Source organism: Oncorhynchus clarkii, chromosome 10 (assembly GCF_045791955.1).
Source record: "Oncorhynchus clarkii lewisi isolate Uvic-CL-2024 chromosome 10, UVic_Ocla_1.0, whole genome shotgun sequence".
Classification (NCBI taxonomy): domain Eukaryota; kingdom Metazoa; phylum Chordata; class Actinopteri; order Salmoniformes; family Salmonidae; genus Oncorhynchus; species Oncorhynchus clarkii.
This window is the reverse complement of record NC_092156.1, coordinates 60873270-60896214: the sequence shown is the minus strand read 5'-3', so window position 1 is coordinate 60896214 and position 22945 is coordinate 60873270. Positions and strand designations below refer to the sequence as shown.

At 45.9% G+C, this 22945-nt stretch overlaps 1 protein-coding gene across 7 annotated transcripts in view; it reads left to right on the top strand.

Moving 5' to 3' along the window:
• LOC139418892 (phospholipid-transporting ATPase ABCA1-like) overlaps nucleotides 1–22945 on the top strand; it is a 42394-nt gene that overhangs the window by 7031 nt on the left and 12418 nt on the right. For 2 of the 7 annotated variants that reach the window (XM_071168672.1, XM_071168673.1), the window contains 25 exons: nucleotides 143–284; nucleotides 530–648; nucleotides 5457–5578; nucleotides 7286–7477; nucleotides 9118–9207; nucleotides 12824–13070; nucleotides 13400–13539; nucleotides 13787–13903; nucleotides 15471–15665; nucleotides 16791–16999; nucleotides 17251–17427; nucleotides 17746–17968; nucleotides 18095–18316; nucleotides 18535–18739; nucleotides 18962–19069; nucleotides 19198–19372; nucleotides 19750–19881; nucleotides 20089–20228; nucleotides 20339–20476; nucleotides 20714–20940; nucleotides 21260–21332; nucleotides 21561–21763; nucleotides 21904–21961; nucleotides 22074–22190; nucleotides 22594–22742. In XM_071168672.1, coding sequence (XP_071024773.1) covers nucleotides 143–284; nucleotides 530–648; nucleotides 5457–5578; nucleotides 7286–7477; nucleotides 9118–9207; nucleotides 12824–13070; nucleotides 13400–13539; nucleotides 13787–13903; nucleotides 15471–15665; nucleotides 16791–16999; nucleotides 17251–17427; nucleotides 17746–17968; nucleotides 18095–18316; nucleotides 18535–18739; nucleotides 18962–19069; nucleotides 19198–19372; nucleotides 19750–19881; nucleotides 20089–20228; nucleotides 20339–20476; nucleotides 20714–20940; nucleotides 21260–21332; nucleotides 21561–21763; nucleotides 21904–21961; nucleotides 22074–22190; nucleotides 22594–22742 — 3920 coding nt within the window. Of the gene's footprint in view, nucleotides 1–142; nucleotides 285–529; nucleotides 649–5456; nucleotides 5579–7285; nucleotides 7478–9117; nucleotides 9208–12823; nucleotides 13071–13399; nucleotides 13540–13786; nucleotides 13904–15470; nucleotides 15666–16790; nucleotides 17000–17250; nucleotides 17428–17745; nucleotides 17969–18094; nucleotides 18317–18534; nucleotides 18740–18961; nucleotides 19070–19197; nucleotides 19373–19749; nucleotides 19882–20088; nucleotides 20229–20338; nucleotides 20477–20713; nucleotides 20986–21259; nucleotides 21333–21560; nucleotides 21764–21903; nucleotides 21962–22073; nucleotides 22191–22593; nucleotides 22743–22945 lie in introns of all 7 variants that reach the window. The other 5 variants (XM_071168670.1, XM_071168671.1, XM_071168668.1 and 2 more) reach the window with 3 other exon arrangements.

Here is a 22945-nt window from a genome sequence, read left to right as displayed (position 1 = left end):
TTGGGTGACTGACTAAAGTTCCACAATTACCCAACCTAATCATTTGACTTCAGTGGCCGTCTGGGCAGTTTCATAGGGAGATATTGTGACATAGAGTGGTGTCGATCATTGAACTTCTCTATTCCCCCCCCCCCCCCTCCAGGCCATTTCCCGAACAAGGCCATGCCCTCGGCGGGCACCTTGCCCTGGGTACAAGGGATCATCTGCAATGCCAACAACCCCTGCTTCCGCCACCCCACACCAGGAGAGACCCCAGGGCTGGTGGGCAACTTCAACGATTCTATGTGAGTTCATGCCGGGTAAACTGACCCTTTAACATTGCCTGAGTTGATAGAATGATTTGATTAGTCATGTCTATGACAAACAACCAAGTAAACAGTGTAAGCTAAGACATTAAAACATTGAAATAACGGACCATGCCACAAGGAGCATTGTTCCTCCTTTCAGACCCTCAACCCCAGAGGATCCGCATGTGTGTTTTACCACCGTTGTTCCTCACGTCGTCTATTCGCCTCTCTATGAAACACAGAATCTCCCGTCTGTTCATCGATGCCAAGAAGATCCTCCTCTACAGCCAGAATGACAAGAGCTTCGAGGGCTACAAAGTTCTGGTGCGGGCTCTGAGGAAACTACAGGGCAACACGGCAGGTAGGACAGATCACAGGTCATAGACCCTGAGCTACAGACGTAAAGATGCATCCCACTGGGCCAAAAACTGGTTGAACCGACTTTGTTTCCACGTCATTTCAACAAAGTAAATGCAATGTGATGACATTGAATCAATGTGGAAAACTGATTGGATTTGCAAAAAGTCAACAACATACGGGAATTCCGTCTTTTTTCTTTTGTTGTTGATTTCACATTGAATTCTCGCTAGTTGACAACTTAACCAAATGGAAATGGAAACTAGACGTTGAAATGACATCTGTGCCCAGTGGGATGTACATGGATATTGATGTACCGTCCATATATTTACGTTGATGTATATATTTGTACGTATTGTTTAAAGTACTGCATGACATCACATTTTATGTATGTTTCTGCATGTACATTGATGTTACTGAATCTGATCCTAAGCCTGTACCCACCTGCATACATAGGCCCTGAGCCATAGACGTGTTGCACGCATACTGATCTGAGTTTGGTTAGCCTGGTTTTTCAGTAGGTAGGTATGATCACCTACCTGTACATGCCTTCTAGCTATAGACGTAGGACACACGTTGTACACTTGAAGCACATAGTACTGAACTTGAGACTTGTTTGACAGTTTCAGTCCTCGTTTTCCTGGGGCCATACGGTGCAGAGAGTTCAGAGCAAATGGCATGCTTAGATTTTAATGGCCTCCGTGAAAACTCAAATTCCTAATGCGAAGAAAAGCAGATTACTGGGGACCATACAGCCCCTAATCAAAAGGGGGCCTTTTGGCTCATAATGGAGGGCAATGGGTGCAGGTTGGCAGCATAGAAATATAATTACTAGAATGGACGTTCTCATTCCAGTAAATGTTCTATGATTCAGTGTACCCATGAGTGATCCAGTCAAAAAACGTGGTGGTCTGAGGGGCTTTGTTAGCCTAGTCACAGATCTGCTGGGAGTTGGCTTGATGGCACAAACAAATATGGGACCAGGCTTTGTCCCTTCTAGTAATTAGATTTCTATGGTTGGCATAGCACTGGTGTAATCAGTCCATGCCAGTCCTGGGGTGGGGAGGTTGCTGCTGGACCAACGGGGGGGGGGGGCAGCGCCCATGTCCTGTCCTATCTCTTTAAATGGCAGGAAGACCTCCCTGGACCCACCCATCACAACAGGATACAGATTGAAACTAAGTGGCCCTTTAATGTTTTGACTGCTGTGTCTGTGTCTGAACTGAACCAACCCTGGGCTTGGAATGTGTCTACATCCTGTTTGAGAGATCATTATGTGCTCTCGTCTCCCCTCGCGTTACTGTCCATCTCATTTCAGATGGTGAATAAGTAATCGTATTAACTGCATGATAAAACTGAATACCATTGAAAAGAACCTCCTGCACACTGCTCCACAGATTTAATGGGTACTGTTCGCTTTTGGCTCTTGCTGAGTGGCCATTTTCAGAGTGGAAGGTACATGGTGGTGTCATGACCTTGGCCCAGGAAGAGGGGGGAAAGGTCTTCGAGGATATCAGGTTGATGATAGCATCTTTCCCTTGCATGAGTCTTGAGGTGTCCCAGTCCCCACACACCTACATATCTGCCATACATATTGTCTACCCACCGGGCAAAATGCGTTGACTTAACATTATACCAATGTCATATTTCAACGTTCAACTGACATGGACTATTAATTGACTTTTTTTTTTTAGGTTGAATTGGCTTATTATGTCATATCAACTGCTGGGTGAGCCTCATGGCACCTCATCGAGGTTAACGCTAAGACCGCTGTTAAGCCATCAAGCTGACATTTTGAAGACAACAAATGTCATTCGTTATCACATAAAGGAGCATAAATGAACTGTGTCTGTGGTAACCATACTATCGCGATTCTATATCTAACCAAAGAGTAGTTCCGAGACTGACATAGGCCTACCACTAAAAGATGAATCGCTTCAGAACATGAGCTCACTGACCCCACTATGGCCTGGATAGAGAAAAGGTGTGAAAAAGCATTTCACATTTCCACTCCAACATGCATTTATCGTCTATCTACTTCTTGCAGGACAACTTCCCACCTAGGCTTCCTTCCAGAGGACTCGAGCACAGTTAAGATATTACCTGAGATATTCAGGTCACAAAGACCGTGTCAACACTATCGCGTAACAGCTCCTTTCAGCATAATTATGTTGCGGGCAAATTAAAACGAGTCACGTGAACCGTTTTGGACAAACGTGGAGAAAGGTGTCAGTGTTAAAAATACCCGTGTTTTAACTCCAAGACTTGAAAAGCAACCCGTCTTAACATTGGTTACGTCAGTGTTTAAAAGGAGTCTAGGAGCAGATCACAGCTCTGCATTGACCCTCTATAAAATCCTTCCCCTATATAAAGCCTTACAGTGGGAGTGTCATTATGTCAAAGGGGAGAAAGTTCATTTTGTTAGAATTAGTGCCTCGTGTCACAACAGAAGCACTTTAATCTTATTCATGAAACATATCCACTTCTCTTTAATCTCACGAAATCCACAGACGTTTTCTCTTCTCTCACTGTATGTTCTATATCGATATGATGCTGATTGCATTTCTCTTTTCGGGTTTGTAACAAAAACTAGCTTTAATGTAATGGGTTGGTGTGTCAGCCAGACTGATTGACGGGGTTTCCTAGGTGGGTCGTTTGTTCTTTCGAAGGTCGCTAAGAACTATTCTCTTCACACTGACGCGCGGATGCACGGCACGCACAATTCTCCTTCTCAAAGTGGTCTGGCTCGCCTAGTGTCCCACATTCTTTGTCCTCTTCCCCGTCGGTCGGTCAAGTTCCAGATCAGCCAGACTCTCATTTCCCGTTTTGGTTCTGTTGAATAACACCACAAGCAGCTTCCTTCTCTCAGGTTATTAGACTCAGTCAGTCAGGACAGTCGTCCCCCGTGTCCCAAATTGCATCCTATTCCCGATGTAGTGCAGTACGTTTGTTCCACGTCTTCTTCTATCAACCTGAAATGATCTGTAGCCAACTGTCTTTTGTCATTCTTGGCAAAGGCAGCCATTTTGTTTGTCTGATTGTAGGTTGTTTGTTGAGTCAGTGAGGTTTGAGAACAGGTGAACCATCAGAGTCTCCTCGGGTCTATCAAGTATTACTCACCAGAAGCCAGGGCCAGTAGTGACAAGCCTGGATGCCAGTCTGCCTCGTATTGTTGTAGCCTACTTGTTATTGTTTTGGTAGGTCAGAGACGCAGCATAGTCACCACCTAAGCCAAGTGCAGGGCTATCCCTCTTTCTTGCATGGCAGCACTCTCACTAAGTAGTTAGGGGCCAAGTGCAGACAGACAGTACCTTTAGGGGCTATCCCTCTGGTCTTTCATGGCAGTACTCTCACTAAGTAGTTAGGGGCCAAGTGCAGACAGACAGTACCTTTAGGGGCTATCCCTCTGGTCTTTCATGGCGGCACTCTCACTAAGTAGTTAGGGGCCAAGTGCAGACAGACAGTACCTTTAGGGGCTATCCCTCTGGTCTTTCATGGCAGTACTCTCACTAAGTAGTTAGGGGCCAAGTGCAGACAGACAGTACCTTTAGGGGCTATCCCTCTGGTCTTTCATGGCGGCACTCTCACTAAGTAGTTAGGGGCCAAGTGCAGACAGGCAGTACCTTTAGGGGCTATCCCTCTGGTCTTTCATGGCAGTACTCTCACTAAGTAGTTAGGGGCCAAGTGCAGACAGACAGTACCTTTAGGGGCTATCCCTCTGGTCTTTCATGGCAGTCCTCTCACTCAGTGCTGTTGCTAAGGCACATCTCCAGTCTCTTGTTTCCTGAAGTCAGGATGATTAGAGCTCATGACCACTCCTTGGTTATTTGCTCTGGGGTCGTCTCTATGCTCTGGGGTCGTCTCTATGCACTGGAGTGGTCTCAATGCTGTGGGGACGTCTCTTCAACACATACCACGTCCCCCCTGACCTGCTCCCAGGAGCCTCTGGGGCAGCTAAGTGTTTCCTGTCTAGTTTGTGTTACCAGTTGAGTTTTACCTGGATCCCAAAAGGGTTCTCCTACAGGGACAGACAAAGTTGTAGGTATAAGTTTTCTTCAAATAGTATAGGGTTAGGAATAGGGTTAGGGTTGACCAGGAAAAACTCCTTGGCCCTAGATATGGGTGAAACTACCTTCTAGTAACCCCCCCCCCCCCCCCCCCCCACGCCCCCCGCCCCCCCCTCCAAGGGGTAATGTTGCTACTTTACCATGTATCCGGTAGCTACTCTTGTCACTGTGCTAACTAACGCAACACAAACACAGAGACGTTAATGTTTAAGTAAGGAGATTACAAATTCAAGCTGGGCAGGGAGGGACGGAACAGAGTGAAAAGTGAGGAGCCCAGAACTCTAGCTCAGTATTTGGGCCAAAGTGGAACGCCCTAGAGTAACCCCGGCTACGGAGTGCGAAGCAGCAGAGTGCTGAGCTGACTTCAACTGGTTTTTAAGTGGAGATGACTTCTCTGGAATGTTCTGACCCAGTGAACACAATAGCCCTCAGGGTAAACTGGGTCCATGATATCTCTCCCCTCACTGTATCACTCCATTCTGTCCATGCCAGTATATTAGTATAATATATCTACAATACCATATTATTGAGAACTTTACAGCTTTCACCCAAAGAACACTGTGTATTTGGAGTTCCCCCAGATAATAGACTATCATGTCTTTATTCAAGACGATGAGTTTCGATGCTAAATCACAATTGTATCCATAAAAACACCTTTCTGTCTTTTAAATAGATCAGTTTCTAAGTATGCAGCGCGGCGTTCCTAGTCAGTCTGTTGAATGTGTATTCCATCATCCCATTCAAGGTTTCAAGCTGAAGGACTTTCTCCGCGATAAGGAGACCTTGTCGTCGTTCCTGCATCGCAACGCCTCCCTATCCCATCACGCCGTCCAGCAGATTGTGGAAGCTGACCTCAACCTAGAGAAGGTAAACATGTTCACTGTGTGAGGAGAAAAGAGAAGGCTTCTCCTTCTGTTTGTCACCACATCAAGTACCTTTTTAAAGGCAGTCATGCATGCCATGACCTTGGTTTGCTGGCATCTAACACGCTGTAACTATATATATATATATATATATATATATATATATATATATATATATATATATACCGTGAGACGGCTACACTTGTAATGAGACGGCTACACCCTGTAATGACATCATAAGGGGGGTGGTGTTGCGGAGAGAACCGAGTCTGTGGCTCATATCATCCTCTTTCTCATGGAAAATAGTTGGAGGGCAGTAAGTCACATGATTTAGCTCCGCCCTCCGTCTCTCCTCCATCTTCTGTCTGCCTCAAAGGGAGCATGTGCAGAGAGGGGCTCACTCACACGCGCTGGGTCTATTAACTGTATCCCACCCCCCAACCCCTGGGGATGTTTTATTACCCATCAGCCCCCTCTCTCTCTGGCCTTTTTCCACATATCGTCTGGGAAGGTCCTACAGTACATTGTAGAAATGTTCAGAGGATTTTAGTCCGGCTTTCTGTTGAGATACATTTCTTCTGATATGAATCAATTTGCGATATTTGGTTTGGTAAAGGATTTGGCAGTATTATCCACACACAAAAAAAACATTGACGCCTTTAATACCCATAGGTACCAAGTAGTGCAGTTATCTAACAGTTTGTCTGGTTCAAAAGTAACCTGTGATGCTGAGGGTCAAGGTCATTAAGGGAGTCAACTCTTTACTCCTCCACTCCACTCTACAGTTACACAGAAAGAATGTTCTGAAGCTGTCTCAGCCAGGCTATTATCTAGTTCATCCCAGCTTGGATGTGGTAATACACTGTTATTCACCGCAGCAGCTTCCCTCTGCCTCCCTCTCTTCCTCTGCCTCCCTCTCTTCCTCTGCCTCCCTCCCTTCCTCTGCCTCCCTCCCTCAGTCAGCCAGTCTGGACACATGTGCACTGAATGCGCCTCAGACCGGTGGGACCTTCGAGCTATGCCTCCCTAAGTGGGAAAAACAAGTCTCTCTCATGCATGACTGAAAAGCGGCACAATGCACATTTTTCACATGTTTAGTTGTTGACCATGTTGTGAGATAGCTATGACCATGTGGAAATGTAGAATTATAAAAAAAAATATGGGTCATTCCGCAAGCAAATACCTTCCTGGAATATAATTTTTTTTAAACTGGAATTCCAGAGTGGTTCTGATAGGTTAGAAATAACATTCCCCAAACATCTTTGTTTGTGTTGAGTCATAGGAACATTTGGTATTGCCTCTGGAGCACGTTCTGTTTTTTTTGCCCTGGCGCTACACAGCTGATTAAAATAATCAAAGCCTGATGATGAGTTAATTTATTTGAATCAGCTGTGTATTGCTAAGGGGAAGAAAAAAAAAAACGCGTCACCAGGACTGAGTGTTGGGAAACGCTGCCCTAGAGGCAGTAGTACTGCCAGCAGAGATATGACAACAGCTTTTCTGTGATGATATGATTCAAAACATCTGTTTCTAATTTCTGTTTCAAATATTTGCATAAATCATTCCTGACTAGGCATTCATTGTGAAAGTTGTTACAGTTAAAACACGACATCACAAATGATCCCCGACATCCTCGAAACACATTTTTATTTTTTTGTTTCTCGGCTGCGAGAACTTGATCCCTGAAATACAATTTCATATTATCTACCAGGTCCTGATTGGAGGTTTCGGCGTCCATCTTAGAGATATGTGTAACACCACTTCTCTGGAGGAGTTTGTGACCATCTCCGACAAGAATGTGTCACGGCTCACTCAAGACATCATCTGCAAGGCCTCCCCTGATTGGCTGAACAAGGCCCAGGACCACTTCCTGTCCAACCTGGACTTCCTAAAGCCCATACGGGTAAGAAACACTTAAAATACTAACAGTTTTTTAAACTTAACACTGAACACTTTAACACTGGGGGCTTTAACACTGAACACTTTAACACTGGGGGCTTTAACGCCGAACACTTTAACACTGGGGGCTTTAACACTGAACACTTTAACACTGGGGGCTTTAACACCGAACACTTTAACACTGGGGGCTTTAACACCGAACACTTTAACACTGGGGGCTTTAACACTGAACACTTTAACACTGGGGGCTTTAACACCGAACACTTTAACACTGGGGGCTTTAACACTGAACACTTTAACACTGGGGGCTTTAACACTGAACACTTAAACACTGGGGGCTTTAACAGCGAACGCCTAATAACACAATTCCATAGGCCTAGCCAATCTTCATTTGTTCAAGGAATGTATTATTACACTATTGGTCAGTCAGACAAACTGAATAAGCTATTCCCTTTGCACTCACTTTCACACAAAGCACACTTTATGGCGGGATAATTTAGCCTGCTGACACCAAGCCTTCCTTCTTCTGATAAAGAGAACATCATGTTCCCTGGCATGATTACTAGTTAGGTCCGGAATTATCAAACCATATTTCTGTACAAGATTTAGAAATCCTGTTCCTGTCACAAAACATTAGCTTGACAATGAACGCGTCCCTTTGTCTCTTTCTCGTAATGGGAGTTGGAGAGGCCGTGAACCCTGTTGTGGCAGATGTCTGAATATAGACTTTTGACACACACACACACACACACACACACACACACACAGAAAAATACAGTGTGTTAATTTCAACAATAATAGGACTCAGTGAATAGAATCACTGTACCCCTCAGATAACCATCACACTTGGATGCAAATAGAGGAGTGATCCATTTTAGCTGACCCAGTTGCGTTGGCTCAGTCAGAACTCTCAGTCCGGTTGTTGGGACAAGCTTTTGGAAGGTGCCAAAGTGTACAGAACAGTCTGCCAATGAAAATGCTGTCGCAATGGTCAACTAACACGGGAGAAAATGTTGTAAATATTTGTTGAAATATCATACTGCTGAATCAGCCGTAATTTCAAACCGGTGTTATGGTGATACTATTTGTTCTGAAAAAGACCAATAGGTTTCCCTCCCTAACAAAACAGATCCGGGATATTAGACTAGGGTTTGAAAAAATACCCCATGTTCTGAATACAGTATAAAGTAACCGACCGCTCTTGAGTACTGATATAGGCCCTGATCCAATATCCACATCCTACAACTGCACATAAAATTAAGCCTTGCATTAGGCTTGTGTTCTAAGTGGTACACTAATATGGACAATGGAACGCAGCAATATTGAACCTATAAGGAAAGCTGACCCCAGACCTGTACTTAGTGGCTAAGGTGCGTCTGAAATGGCACTCTTTTCCCTATGTAGTGCAATATATAAGGAATCCGGTTCCATTTCAGATGCACCTTAGCCACTAAGTACAGGTCTGGGGTCAGCTGTGAGAGTGCAGCAGCTCACATTTCAGCGGCCCTCTTCTGACAGTCAATAACAGATGAGGTTGAACAGGAACCCCTCTCTGAAGTGTCCCTGGAGAGTGTTTTTTCTCATGTCTTTTATCCCCCCTCCCCCTCTCTCCCCTTTCTCCCTCCTCCTCCTCACCCACAACAGAAGGACGTGAAGTCCGACCCTGAGGTCGTCCAGAAGGTATCCGCGGCAACCGACGGTCTGCTAGAGAGCTTGGGAGCGCTGGCTGTAGAGGTAGGTACTGTCTGTCAGGCACACACACACACACACACACACACACACACACACACACGTTTCGACGTACATTTCTGGGTCTGCATCTGTTTTGGATAGTCTTAAACAACCCTTGAATCAACCTGCCTTATCTGTGAACTCATTTGAATGTAGGCCGAAAACAACCACAAAGATAGCCATCAGTTGTAGCAGTGGTCTGACAAAAACAGGTCCTACCGCTGCTCATCTCTGGACCGCAATGTGCAAACAAAACCCATCTGTCCCCTCAATAATAAAAAAGCTAGCTTGGTGCTCTGGCCCTCACAAAATGGCCACCTCAAATGGCTGTAACCCTGCAATTTTGTACACAAGGTTAGTCTTTCGCAACAAATCGACTGTTTAGTGTCAGCAGTCCAGTTGGTACCAGTCCAGGTCAGGACATGGCCAAACTGTAACGCTATCCCTCTGTGGCATCTGCACTGTCAACATAGCTAACTGCCCCCAACATATCAGACCCAGTTCTGGAGTAACCAAATCTGTGCTAGCTACAATAGAAATGTCCACTATGGGGGCCTCCCGAGTGGCGCAGCGGTCTAAGGCACTGCATCGCAGTGCTCCTGGTTCAATCCCTGGCTGTGTCGCAGCCGGGCCGCGCCCGGGAGACCCATGAGGCGACGCACAATTGGCCCAGCGTTGTCCGGGTTAGGGGAGGGTTTGGCCGGCCGGGATTTCCTTTTCCCATCGCACTCTAGCGACTCCTTGTGGCGGGCCGGGCGCAGTGCACGCTGACACTGTCGCCAGTTGTACGGTGTTTTCTCCGACTTATTGGCGCGGGTGGCTTCCGGGGTTAGGCGAGCAGTGTGTCAAGAAGCAGTGCGGCTTGGTTGGGTTGTGTTTCGGAGGACGCACGGCTCTCGCACTTCGCCTCTCCAGAGCCAGTACGGGAGTTGCACCGATGGGACAAGACTGTAACTACCAATCGGGGAGACAAAGGGGTAAAAAGTACAAAGACATAAAAGCACAAAAATAAAAGTAATGTCCAATACAGTACATGGCTGGGAAACGCTGAGAGACTTAGCAGGATGTACTAGGGGGAAAAAGACTACAATAGATCACCTTGTCACGAGACTCTCAACTCCCTGTCCTCCCCCCTTCTCTCCTCCTTCCACCTCCGCCCTCTCTCCCTACCACCTCCCCTCTCTCCAGCCACAGCACTGCTGAGTTGGCGGAACATAAGGAAGCTGTCAGCTGTGGGAAAGAGAGGTCGTTCCCACTGAAGTGTTCAGCATACGCTCTCTGGCAGAACTGTATGTCCCTGTATATCCACCTGGCATACTGTATGTGTCATCAGAGGAAATCCATGGACGAAGATAAGTCCCTTAAACGAATGATGGAATGATCCCCTCCCTACTCAAGTCAAACAAGCAGCAATGTTACAAGACAAGAGAAGCTCCCGGTATGAATGTCTCAAAAACAGAAAAATACACCTTTTTCCACCTTCAGTTAACCTCAACCACAGCTTTTTGCCGTTAGCTGCTTCTGTTCCCTGGTGTGAGAAGGAAGACGTTTAGTTAGTCTCGTAGCTAACTGACCTGCCTTGGCACGGAGACATAACCTCTAGTAACCTCTCTTCAGGCTGGAGGCACGAGGTGTTGGAACAGACGCAGCCTTCCTCAGATGACTCGGCCTGTTTGCGTGCTACATGTCTGGCCCGCGGGGCATGAGGCAGAGAGACAGGCACAGACAGAAAGGTGGTGGAGAGGAGAAAAAACCTTCTCTTCCTCTCGTCCTCCCACTGGCTGCCCTGTTCTATCTTTGTGTGTTTTTGGACGGAGCTGAGGAAGCATGTGACTTGCTGAGGCGGCTCCCGAAATCAGCTGCAACCACAGAACACTGAGGGCGGATCTCGGAGTTTGCTGGAATTTCTTTGTCTTTGTTATGAGAAACTTGACTGTAAATGATTACACAATTCTAAAGGATTACACCATTCTAAAGGATTACACAATTCTAAAGGATTACACCATTCTAAAGGATTACACCATTCTAAAGGATTACACCATTCTAAAGGATTACACCATTCTAAACGATTACACCATTCTAAACGATTACACCATTCTAAACGATTACACCATTCTAAATGATTACACCATTCTAAACGATGACACCATTCTAAACGATGACAGCATTCGAAATGATTACACCATTCTAAACGATGACACCATTCTAAATTATGACAACATTCTAAATGCTAAGAACGTGTTGTCATCTTTGTCCAAAAGGGGGCAGCTCTAGGAAAACTAGGGTTGTTAATTAAAGGGTCGGTGTCAATGAAGATATGTTGCGTGTCGGAGGGTCTGACGTCGTCTCCTTGTGGAAGAAAACTACTGGAACTGTGCAACAATATCCAGTCTGTTGCATTTCATTGCGTATCACAAGATGTTATGCAACAAGGTTAGGTAATAAAACCAATATATATTTATAGTTCTAGAAAGATGCTGAGTTGGGTTATAATTACTGACCTGTTCTATTCTCCGTTTTAAATGACAAAAGACCTTGTTATGCATCGGTGCCTTCATTGTAGCTCCGTCCACCGTCTTCAAAGTGTTTTTCCAAGATAACCAGCCACTTGTGCGGTGAGTCCACTGTGGCTCCTTTCTTAGGTTACTCTCGGCCATTTTTCTTTTCCTCCATTGTGCAAACACTGATACACACGCACAGGGCCTGTCACACTCTCAAGCACACAGGTCGGCCTGGTTTTCGTAACGTTACAAACACACCTACAGGCCCAGATGAGCTAAATGGACTCAATAAAAAGGGGAGCATCACGCTCTCCCAGACGTTTGGTTGGTGCATAAATCCTGGGAATTCAGATAAGCAAAAAGGTGTGATGGGTCCACACAACAACAACAACAACAACAACAACAACAAAAAGTTATACTCTCATAGAAGTTTTTTAGGGTCTTAAATGTTTGTGGATTGTCAGCATTTCTGACCTAGAGTGCACAGTGAAACCGGACACAGAAGTCTCACAAGTAGTCAGGACTTGAGGAGAATAAGGATTTGAGTATTCAAACTGTTTTAAAAAAATCCTTTATTGAAAATATGGGAGGGGGGGTGGGTTGCACAATAGATCACACAAGCCACATGTTTTCAACATCTTCAGGCTACCGTGTCATGTTGAGTGAGTGCGACAAGAACGATTGCTGTATTTGTCCCAGGCTGTTAGGCAGGCAGTTAGGACAAGTGTTTTTCACCTGAAGTCTAACAAAGTCTGTTTACCAAATGGCACCCTATTCCCTATATAGTGCACTACTTTTGACCAGGGCCCGTTGCAGCCAAAGGCTCCTACCTGGAATAGCTTTCATTAACTCTCTGAACTCACACAGTGCATCAGTTCTAGAACATGTCTCAACATGTCTTTGGCACATGGTGTAATCACATATGACACATATTACTGTACTCTGAAAATACTTTAACTTACGCATACACAAAACACAATAAAACACAATACACGAATACAAGAGTAAACATTCCAATAAATCGGTACCAGACAAATGCATTAAAAACTCAATAATACGATTCATAAGATGTATTCTATGGTGTCTTAAACGTACACACCCCACTCCTCTTCCCCCAGCTGGCCAGTATGAAGAGTTGGAAGGAGATGCGTAACGAGATCCATTACCTGACGGTCAACGCCACGGGCTCCCCCAGCCACATGTACCAGGCCGTGTCCCGTATCGTCTGTGGCCACCCCGAGGGCGGCGGACTGAAGATCAAGTCGCTCAACTGGTACGAGGACAACAACTACAAGGCCCTGTTCGGTAACCACGGCGGCAACGGCAGCGACGACGAACCCGTGTCCGCCTACGACAACACCTCAAGTGAGTCCTTGGTCAACTCCCTGATCTGAACTCTTACATTAATTAATAGTTTTTACTGATATCAAACGTGGATCAATTTGTTAGTAATTTTATAGTAGAAAAAGGGAGTCTCCGTGCACTTCAATCAGATGCAAATTCCGTTTTGTCATTTTTTGTAAAACTTTTAACAGTTTGGGGGGGGGTACAGGATGTATGGACACCAGTGTATTCCTCCCTGGTGTTATGACAGAGATAGCCACAGTAACCCTCTTCAAAGTGTATAGGCTACGGAATACTCAGCCTACGGTGGTGTGATACTAACCTGTGTCCGTCTGTCCTCCGCCCCTCAGCTCCGTACTGTAACAGCATGATGAGGAGTCTGGAAGCCAGCCCCGTCTCCAGGATGATCTGGAGGGCCCTGAAGCCTCTCCTCATGGGAAAGATCCTCTACACCCCCGACACTCCTGCCACACAGAGGATCATACACGAGGTGAGAGACTCTAACGGAAGGAACACCAAAGGAACCTACGTATAAATGTTTCTCCGCTAACTCGGCATCGAGGACAGGCAGCCATTTTAACCATCTCTCTCCGTTCTCTCTCCGTTCTCTCTCGCTCTCCTATAACTCTCTCTGATCTCTTTCGCGACTCGCTCTTTCTCCCCTCTTTCTTCCTCATATCAACTTTTCTCTCTTTCTCTCCAATCTCTCTCTCTCTCTTCCCACCCCACCTCCCCAGATGAACAAGACGTTCCAGGAGCTGGGTATCCTGAGGGACCTGGGTGGGATGTGGGAGGAGATGAGGCCTAAAGTCTGGACCTTCATGGAGAGCAGTGATGAGATGCACCTGGTTCGGGTGAGTTTCTACTCTCTCATCTGATCTCATGGTATTTACAGTTGTAACTACAGTATACAGTAGCTATACTGTACTCGATACCATCTACTGCATCTTGCCTATGCCGCTCTGTACCATCACTCATTCATATATCTTTATATACATATTCTTTATCCCTTTACACTTATGTGTATAAGGTAGTAGTTTTGGAATTGTTAGCTAGATTACTCGTTGGTTATTACTGCATTGTCAGAACTAGAAGCACAAGCATTTCGCTACACTCGCATTAACATCTACTCACCATGTGTATGTGACAAATAAAATTTGATTTGATCGGTTGTCATGATACCAACCGTATCGGGCACTTTAGAAGAACACGGAGAACAAGATAGGGTTCCACGCGTAGGTTTGGTGTCAATAGGGTTTGAGTTTGCTACTGTTATCATGGTTCCTATTAGCCTAAAAGAAGGACGTTTTGGAAGATCTTTTACATTGACGTTTGAGTCATTTAGCAGACTGTCTTATCCAAAGCCACTTACAGTTAGTGCATTCATCTTAAGATAGCTAGGTGGGATGACCACATATCACAGTCATGGTAAGTACATTTTTCCTCAATGAAGTAGCTATCAGCAAAGTCAGAGCTAGGAAGGTGGGGAAAGTATTTGAAGTGAAAGAACCCCCAGACAGTCCAAGCAATATATCATTTGCTGTGTGGTTGGTTTATAATTATTTATTGACAAGATGGTGTTAAAGATTTCGATCACCGTAACTAACGTGGTCTATGGTGTCCCTTACGGAAACTAAATTACGGTCAGAGTGCAGTATAACTGCAGTATGCTGCAAATACTGTGTCCAAAATCAAAATACATGTTTACTGCAGTAATTTTGCAGTGCAGTATATTCTGCAATTACGGTGTCCAAAATACCACAGCCGACTGCAGTTACTGCACTTTTACTGCAGTTTCAAAACTGTAATATTTTTTTGTAAGGGGTTAGAAAAGAGGGGACATTGTTTTCAGTGTACACACAGCAGGTTTATCGTTTTGAGAATCTGACAAGCAGTTGAAAGGAAAGGGACAATCAACGATGAAATGACATTATTTGATTCGTGTTCATTTAAGGTAACCGTAGGTGATAGGATCTTTACATTTCTTATGGAGGTAACCACCTACCTAACATGGCTCCTCCTCGTGCTATGAGAAAGGCCATGGTCCTACCAGTCATGTATATCACCGGTCCAGTACTGCCACACAGTGGTCGAAAATATATGACAAAAATGAACTCCCAGAGGCATTTTCTCCATTTTCTCCAGCTAATGGCTTGTAATTGAATTATCATTACCTAATACTTTGTGGTGTGAGTGCTATTGATAGGAGACACCTGATAATGGATACAGGCTAATGGATACGATGGATGAACGATTTGAAGGAAACAAAATACAAACACAGGCCATTTATTGCCTTTGAACTGGTGGAAATGCTTATGAGAGAGCTCCACACTACACAAACAACTACAGGCAGCCAACACAACGTCTATACCTGAATATATACCTGAATATATATCCGTCTTTGACCTCGTTCCTGTTTAGACGCTGCTTCAGAACAACGCCAGCGCCCGCTTCTTTAACGACCGCCTGGCTGGCACAGAGTGGAAGGCGGAGGACGTGGCCCGCTTCCTGACCAAGACTGCCGAGGACAAACGCCCCGCCGGCTCGGCCTACACCTGGAGAGAGGTGTTCAACGAGACCGACGACGCTATCAAGACCATCTCCCGCTTTATGGAGGTGCGTGTGAGCGCTCCGTTCTCAGGGGCATTTACACGCTTAGATGACACTAATAAGCTCACTTAGGTGGAATTGGCCCCGTTCCATAGTCTACACTCCTACCTAATTCTGTCAGCTCAGTTCAAGGTGAAGGACGAATCAAGGTAACGAATAAGCCCGTGGTCGGTTTCTGTTAACACTGAACACCGATAGATGGTGGTAATTCTAAGCCTTGTGGGCTTCCCCGTGAACATCACAGTTACCATGCCTTTGCAAATCAAATCAATTCAATACAGTTTAAGACTTTGGGTCCGTTTGTCAGTGTCTTACGTAACCCTGCTTTCTGTAGCTGAATGCCGATCCATTGGAATGGCTCCAATGAAAGTAACTGTTGTTGCCATGCCGGGTTAAACGCTATTAGACAACCGAACAATTTTCCATTCCAGATCATCATACATGACACATACTGTACGGGTTGAAAATAGTTTAGGGTGACCATGTAGGCCTTGGCTTGGTGACTCTGGTCCCTTCAAAGTATATGAGTCCCAAAAAGCTGGAGCCCAAAACCTTGAAGAGTCATGCTGATAGCTTGTGCTTTTTGTAAGGGTATTTGCGGCTCCTATAACGCATTCAGGATTTTTCGGTATTAGTGCAGCTTGTTACTTTAACACGTTTCCTCCGGCAACGCTGTACGCTGCGAGTCGGGACACACGTTCAGGGAGTGAATACGCGTAATAAATAAATGAACACGAACAGCGCGCCGACATGACACAGGAACAATGACGACTGGGGATGAAACCCGAAAAGGGAGTGACTGATAAAGGGCAGGTAATCAAGGAGGTGATGGAGTCCAGGTGAGTGTCATGATGCGCAGAACGCTGGTGACAGGAGTGCGCCATAACTAGCAGCCTGGTGACCCAGAGGCCAGAGAGTTAGCACACGTGACACTTTCTTGGAAATAAGGCCAATGGCCATTTAAATAAGCTTTTCAATGTGCATTTGTCAAAATGAGAAACTAATTGAAAATGGTCATTTATTTGTACAAGTCATTTGAAATCAAGTGAGTAGTTATTAGCCTGACAACTCTTCTCGTATCCCTCCACAGTGTGTTAAAAGCCTGATAACCCTTTTTGTAATCCTCCACAGTGTGTGAACCTGGATAAACTAGAGCCAGTGGCCAATGAGGAAAGACTGGTCAACAAATCCATGGGTCTCCTAGACAACCAGAAGTTCTGGGCTGGGATAGTGTTCCCGGACATCGCCCGTAGCAACAGTTCTGACCTGCCGGGTAACGTCAACTACAAGATCCGCATGGACATCGACAATGTGGAGCGCACCAACAAGATCAAGGACGGGTAAGATCCCATTTCATAAAAATGTTTACCGCGACAACTCTGGCTGGCCAAATCAAATTGTCTCGCAGGTTGTATTTGGCCCGTGGGCCGCCTGTTGCCAACCCCTGCTGTAGACTCTAATGTATTTTATGCTTTTAGTTATTCTAGTCACTGAAAGAGTCCTGCATGTTGTAATAAGGTAGTAGAAGCCAATTGTGAACATAGAGTATATGAACACGTCTTCTTAACCTTTTACCCTGGTCTCTCTGTAGTTACTGGGACCCTGGTCCCCGGGCCGACCCCTTTGAGGACCTGCGCTACATCTGGGGCGGTTTCTCCTACCTGCAGGACGTTATAGAACAGGGCATCGTCAGGGCGGTGACAGGCAGTAAGGAGAAGACTGGAGTCTACATCCAACAGATGCCTTACCCCTGTTACGTGGACGATATGTAAGTAGCCCTGCGAAGACTTGGAGACATGCTGTTGTTCTATAGCCAGGATGAAATATTACAGTGTATATGTGAACAACACAATATCCTATCATGTCGTAACATAGCATAACACAGCACAGAATAGCATAGCAGAGCACACAAGACGACAAAGCTCGTTTCCCCCCCTCACAGGGAGTCAAGCTGAAAAGTAGACATTTTTGAGCATAGAGATGAGGCTACACGCTCCGGATAGTTGTTAACACTGCCTGCGAAAGTACGCTGTATCTTTAATCATTTTCAGCGTTTCGGGATTTCTCTGTGCTCCCTCCTCTCCAGGTTCCTGCGGGTGATGAGTCGCTCCATGCCTCTCTTCATGACCCTGGCCTGGATGTACTCTGTGGCCCTCATCATCAAGGGCGTGGTCTATGAGAAGGAGGCGCGGCTCAAAGAGACCATGAGGATCATGGGATTGGACAACGGCATCCTGTGGCTCAGCTGGTTCATCAGCAGCCTCATCCCCCTGCTCATCTCCGCCTCGCTGCTGGTGGTCATACTCAAGGTGTGTGTGGACGCAGGCACACACACACACACACACACACACACACACACACGCACATAACCCTTACGCAATCACATACAATTCACCATGTTTCACAATCTCATCCATCTCCTCTGGTCCAATCAGATGGGGAACCTGCTTCCCTACAGCGACCCTTGCGTGGTCTTCCTGTTCCTGGCTTCCTTCGCTGTGGTAACCATCATGCAGTGCTTCCTGATCAGTACCATCTTCTCCCGTGCCAACCTGGCGGCGGCCTGCGGAGGAATCATCTACTTCACCCTCTACCTGCCCTACGTCCTCTGTGTGGCCTGGCAGGACTATGTGGGCTTCGGGGCTAAAGTCATTGTGGTGAGTTCAGATCGCTAATACACTCTTTTGTTGTCGTGGTAATGTTGGAATGGGCTTGTGGTGGAGGTGGCTTTGTGAAACCCTCTCACGTGATGACGAGTTACCTTGCCCGAGACCTGAAGACTGTTCGAATCTACTTTTTCACTTTCCTGTTTGTTCTTTGTCATAAACATAGTCCTCTTTTCTGACTTGTGTTCTATTTTCCCATCTTTCTCCAGAGCCTGTTGTCCCCAGTGGCGTTTGGGTTCGGCTGTGAGTACTTTGCCCTGTTTGAGGAGCAGGGAGTGGGAATCCAGTGGTCCAACCTGTTGTCCAGCCCCTTGGAGGAGGATAGCTACTCCCTCACCACCTCCATCTGTCTCATGCTGTTTGACTCCTTCCTCTACGGGGTCATGACCTGGTACATCGAGGCTGTCTTCCCTGGTAAGCAGCAGCCAGAGGAAGTCATGTCGTTTGATGAACCTGCATTGTTTTTGAATGTGTTCCCAAGCATACCTACACACGTTTTCTTATGTCTACCAGAGGTATTAGGCAAATAAATTAGACCAGAAAAGAAATGTCATATTATAAAATGTCATATTATATTGTACATAAAGGAGTGTGTATTTGTACACATCATGTATGATGCCTGGTACTCCCCTTTAGGCCAGTATGGGATCCCCAGACCCTGGTACTTCCCCTTCACCAAGTCCTACTGGTGTGGAGAGAAACAAGGGAAGAATATACAAGAAAGAAAGGAAGGAAACGCAGAAGGTAGATTTAAAAAAGAAAATCTGCTTACTGCTCTTTAAAAAAAAAATGGATTTAACACTTATTTTTTTTATTGGCTGATTTTGATTTGAGATATTTCAGATGCTAATTGTGTCTGGTTTCGTCCTCAGCTGTGTGCATCGAAGAGGAGCCGTCTCACATCGAGCCTGGTGTTTACATCAAGAACCTAGTGAAGGTGTATAGCCATGGCAACAAGCTGGCTGTGGACGGGTTGACCCTGGGTTTCTACGAGGGGCAGATCACCTCCTTCCTGGGGCACAACGGAGCCGGCAAGACCACCACCATGTAAGGCCTAGGATCAAGGGGCGTAATCTTGGGGGGCGTTTCTTTAAAACCTGCATCCAATCCCCTCGATCCCTTACATAACTAGACCAATCATATGCTTCAATGTGCCACGGTTCACAGAGCTGTGGCAGGACGGCTTATGGGGTTTATACACCTTTTATCAATCTAGACATTTTAAACAGCTGACATGAATTTGTGTGTAAGGGCAATCTTTTGTTTGGATCGTTATTAACGTTGGGACAGATACAAATAAAACATATTGACACGTTGAAAACACAACAGTCCGATGCAATATGAGTACATCTGAAATGTGTGAAACGAAACTGTGTTGAGTACAAATGGTGTTAATTGACAGGTATGGCTGTGTGTTCTGATAGGTCCATCCTGACGGGACTGTTCCCGCCCACCTCTGGCACCGCCTACATCCTGGGCAAGGACATCCGCTCGGAGCTCAGCGCCATCCGACAGAACCTGGGCGTCTGCCCGCAGCACAACGTTCTCTTCAGCATGTAAGTCATCGCTACTCTACCATGACTGTTAACACATACTCACTGGGGTTGACCGTTTTAGTCCTTCACTAGTTCAAGTAAAACATAATGACTAGTAGTTTCAAACTCAAGTTCATTTGCATGATACGATTGTAGCTGTTTATGACTGACTGTATCTGTTTCTTGCCCTCGTGTCTTCCTCCTCTTCCTTCTCCTCCTCTGTCCCAGGCTGACGGTGGAGGAGCACATCTGGTTCTATGCCCGTCTGAAGGGTCTGTCTGAGGAGAAGGTGAAGGCTGAGATGGAGCAGATAGTCAACGACATCGGCCTGCCTCACAAACGCCAGTGTCGTAGCAACACGCTGTCCGGTAAGTGGCTCTCCTTCCTGTCGATATAACAACTATATCAGCTTTTGTTAAAAATAGTAGTATTTCTGAGAATAATTGAAGCTGATCGACCCTGTTTGTTTTGGTCTCAGGGGGCATGCAGAGGAAGCTGTCAGTGGCGTTGGCGTTCGTTGGAGGGTCAAAGGTCGTGATCCTGGATGAACCCACTGCTGGTGTCGACCCCTACGCACGCCGGGGCATTTGGGACCTGCTTCTGAAGTATCGTGCAGGTAACAAACTGTACATTTCATTTGTACTATTTCCCCTGTGCTGGAGGAGTGAGACTGTCATTATGCAAACAATTGCTCTGAAACAAATGTGTATGGAAAACAGGCAAATTATTGTGTAAATAGGCTAACGGCTAGCTTTATATCCAATCTAATGTCCTCCTCTTGGTTCTTCACACCCTCCCCTGGTTCTCTCTGCCCCCCTCAATCGCACTCTCTCCCCACCTCTCGCCCCATCAGGTCGCACCATCATCCTCTCAACTCACCACATGGACGAGGCGGACATCTTGGGCGACCGCATCGCCATCATCTCCCACGGCAAGCTGTGCTGCGTGGGCTCCTCCCTGTTCCTGAAGACCCAGCTGGGGACGGGCTACTACCTGACCCTGGTGAAGAGAGACTTCGACCTGACCCTCAGCTCCTGTAGGAACTCCTCCAGCAGCAGCTCTGTCTCCTACAGCAAGAAGGTGGGCCTCCCTCAGCCGCAACCTCAGGCCCTCACAGTCCTAAAGGTAGATTTAAATACATCCGGGATGAAGGGACGAAAATCCCCCAGATCCCGACACCTATAAACTGCGGTGCTCGCTTTTAAAGGCAGATTTAAAGACATCACAGTTGTGAGAAATGGCAGAAATTGAACTCTTCTCACAGCTAGACTGCCCTGATCTTTAAGTCACATAATAACCAAGTCAATCGCCCTGTGCCAGACAAAGATAAATGCACCTTTTGCTAAAGAGATTTTTTTTATCTCAGTTAGACTAACCAGTGTTGTTTTTCTCTCTGCAGGGGGACAGTGTTTCTGAGAGCAGTTCTGATGCTGGACTGGGTAGTGAACCTGAGAGTGAAGCCACCACTATTGGTATGTCAGAAAAATGCCTTACGAGCACACCTTGATCCTTATAAAAGGGTTGTTTTATTGTACCCTTTTCAATTGGATCAGAAAGGAACAATAAACGATCATTTAAATCGTTTGGCACTCGTCCTTTTTTGGATAACAATAACATGATGACGACGATGATGCTGACGATAATGATGCTGACGATAGTGATGCTGACGATAATCCTCTTGATCCTTATCCTCCTCGCAGACGTAACCATGATCTCCAATGTGATCTTCAAGCACGTCCCCGCTGCCAGGCTGGTTGAGGACCTGGGCCATGAACTCACCTACGTTCTGCCCTACGAGGCGGCCAAAGGTGGAGCCTTCGTGGAGCTCTTCCACGAGGTCGACGACCGCCTGTCTGACCTCGGCATCTCCAGCTACGGCATCTCAGACACCACCCTGGAAGAGGTACGGCAAATAAACCAAGCAGTTGGATTTTACACATTTGTTTTTCAAATATATATTCTTGTAATTGAGTTATTGTGCATGTATGTTGATTTTGGTTCTTTTATTTAAAAAAAAAACGTATTTATAATACATTTTTGTAGATTTTCCTGAAAGTAGCAGAGGACAGTGGAGTGGACGCTGCTGAACTTCCCAACTCTGGTGAGACATTATCATACTACTCCATCGAAAAACCCATTTATAGCAAATACTTCACTTCCGTTACTCGTTATTATCCCGTGACTCAACCTCCTCTGTGTCGTCTTTCATTCAGATGGCACCATCCCGGCTCGTAGGCACCGCAGACACGCGTTCGGAGACCACCAGAGCTGCCTGAAACCCTTCACCGAGGACGACGCTTTCGACTTCAACGACTCCGAAGGTGACCCAGGTACCATTTATTACCCATGGACCATCACTTCACTCCTCTCACGTTCCATTGGAACGAAGCGCTCTTCGTTTTAGCCGTTAATTCACTAAAAGGATCTCATCTCATTTTAAAGCATCATATTTGTGCATTTTCTCCTTGAACACGGTCGTCACTATTTCCCACAGCCACAAAGTCATAAACCCTGCCTATTTCTACAATTTTTCTTCTTAAAATATGATTTTAAACCTAACCCTCGCTTTAATCACACAAACACACCTTATGCCTATCCCGAACCTTAAATGAAACATGTTATTCATTTTGACAATATAGCAATATTCACGATATTTCGACTTTGTGGCTGTGGCAACTAGTGGAAACCCTCGAACACTTGAGGCTCATTCCCTTTCTCCTCTTCCTGCCCCAGAATCTCGTGAGACGGACTGGCTGGGAGGCTCGGATGGTAAAGGCTCGTATCAGGTCAAAGGCTGGCGTCTGATTAGACAGCAGTTTGTGGCGTTGATATGGAAACGCTTCCTGTATGCCCGGCGCTCCAGGAAAGGCTTCTTCGCTCAGGTAAACTGGACTCATTAGGGCATTACAGATAAAATCAAAGTTGATCAAAGTTGTTAAGTGTTACATTTTAATTCATCATCATTACATGATCTAGCAATGGTGCAGCAGGTACATTGACCTCTCTGCATCTATTGTACTGTGCAAGTTTATACCATATTTTTACTGGCATTTACTGGCATCCTCATTTGGTAGCGAAGTAGATC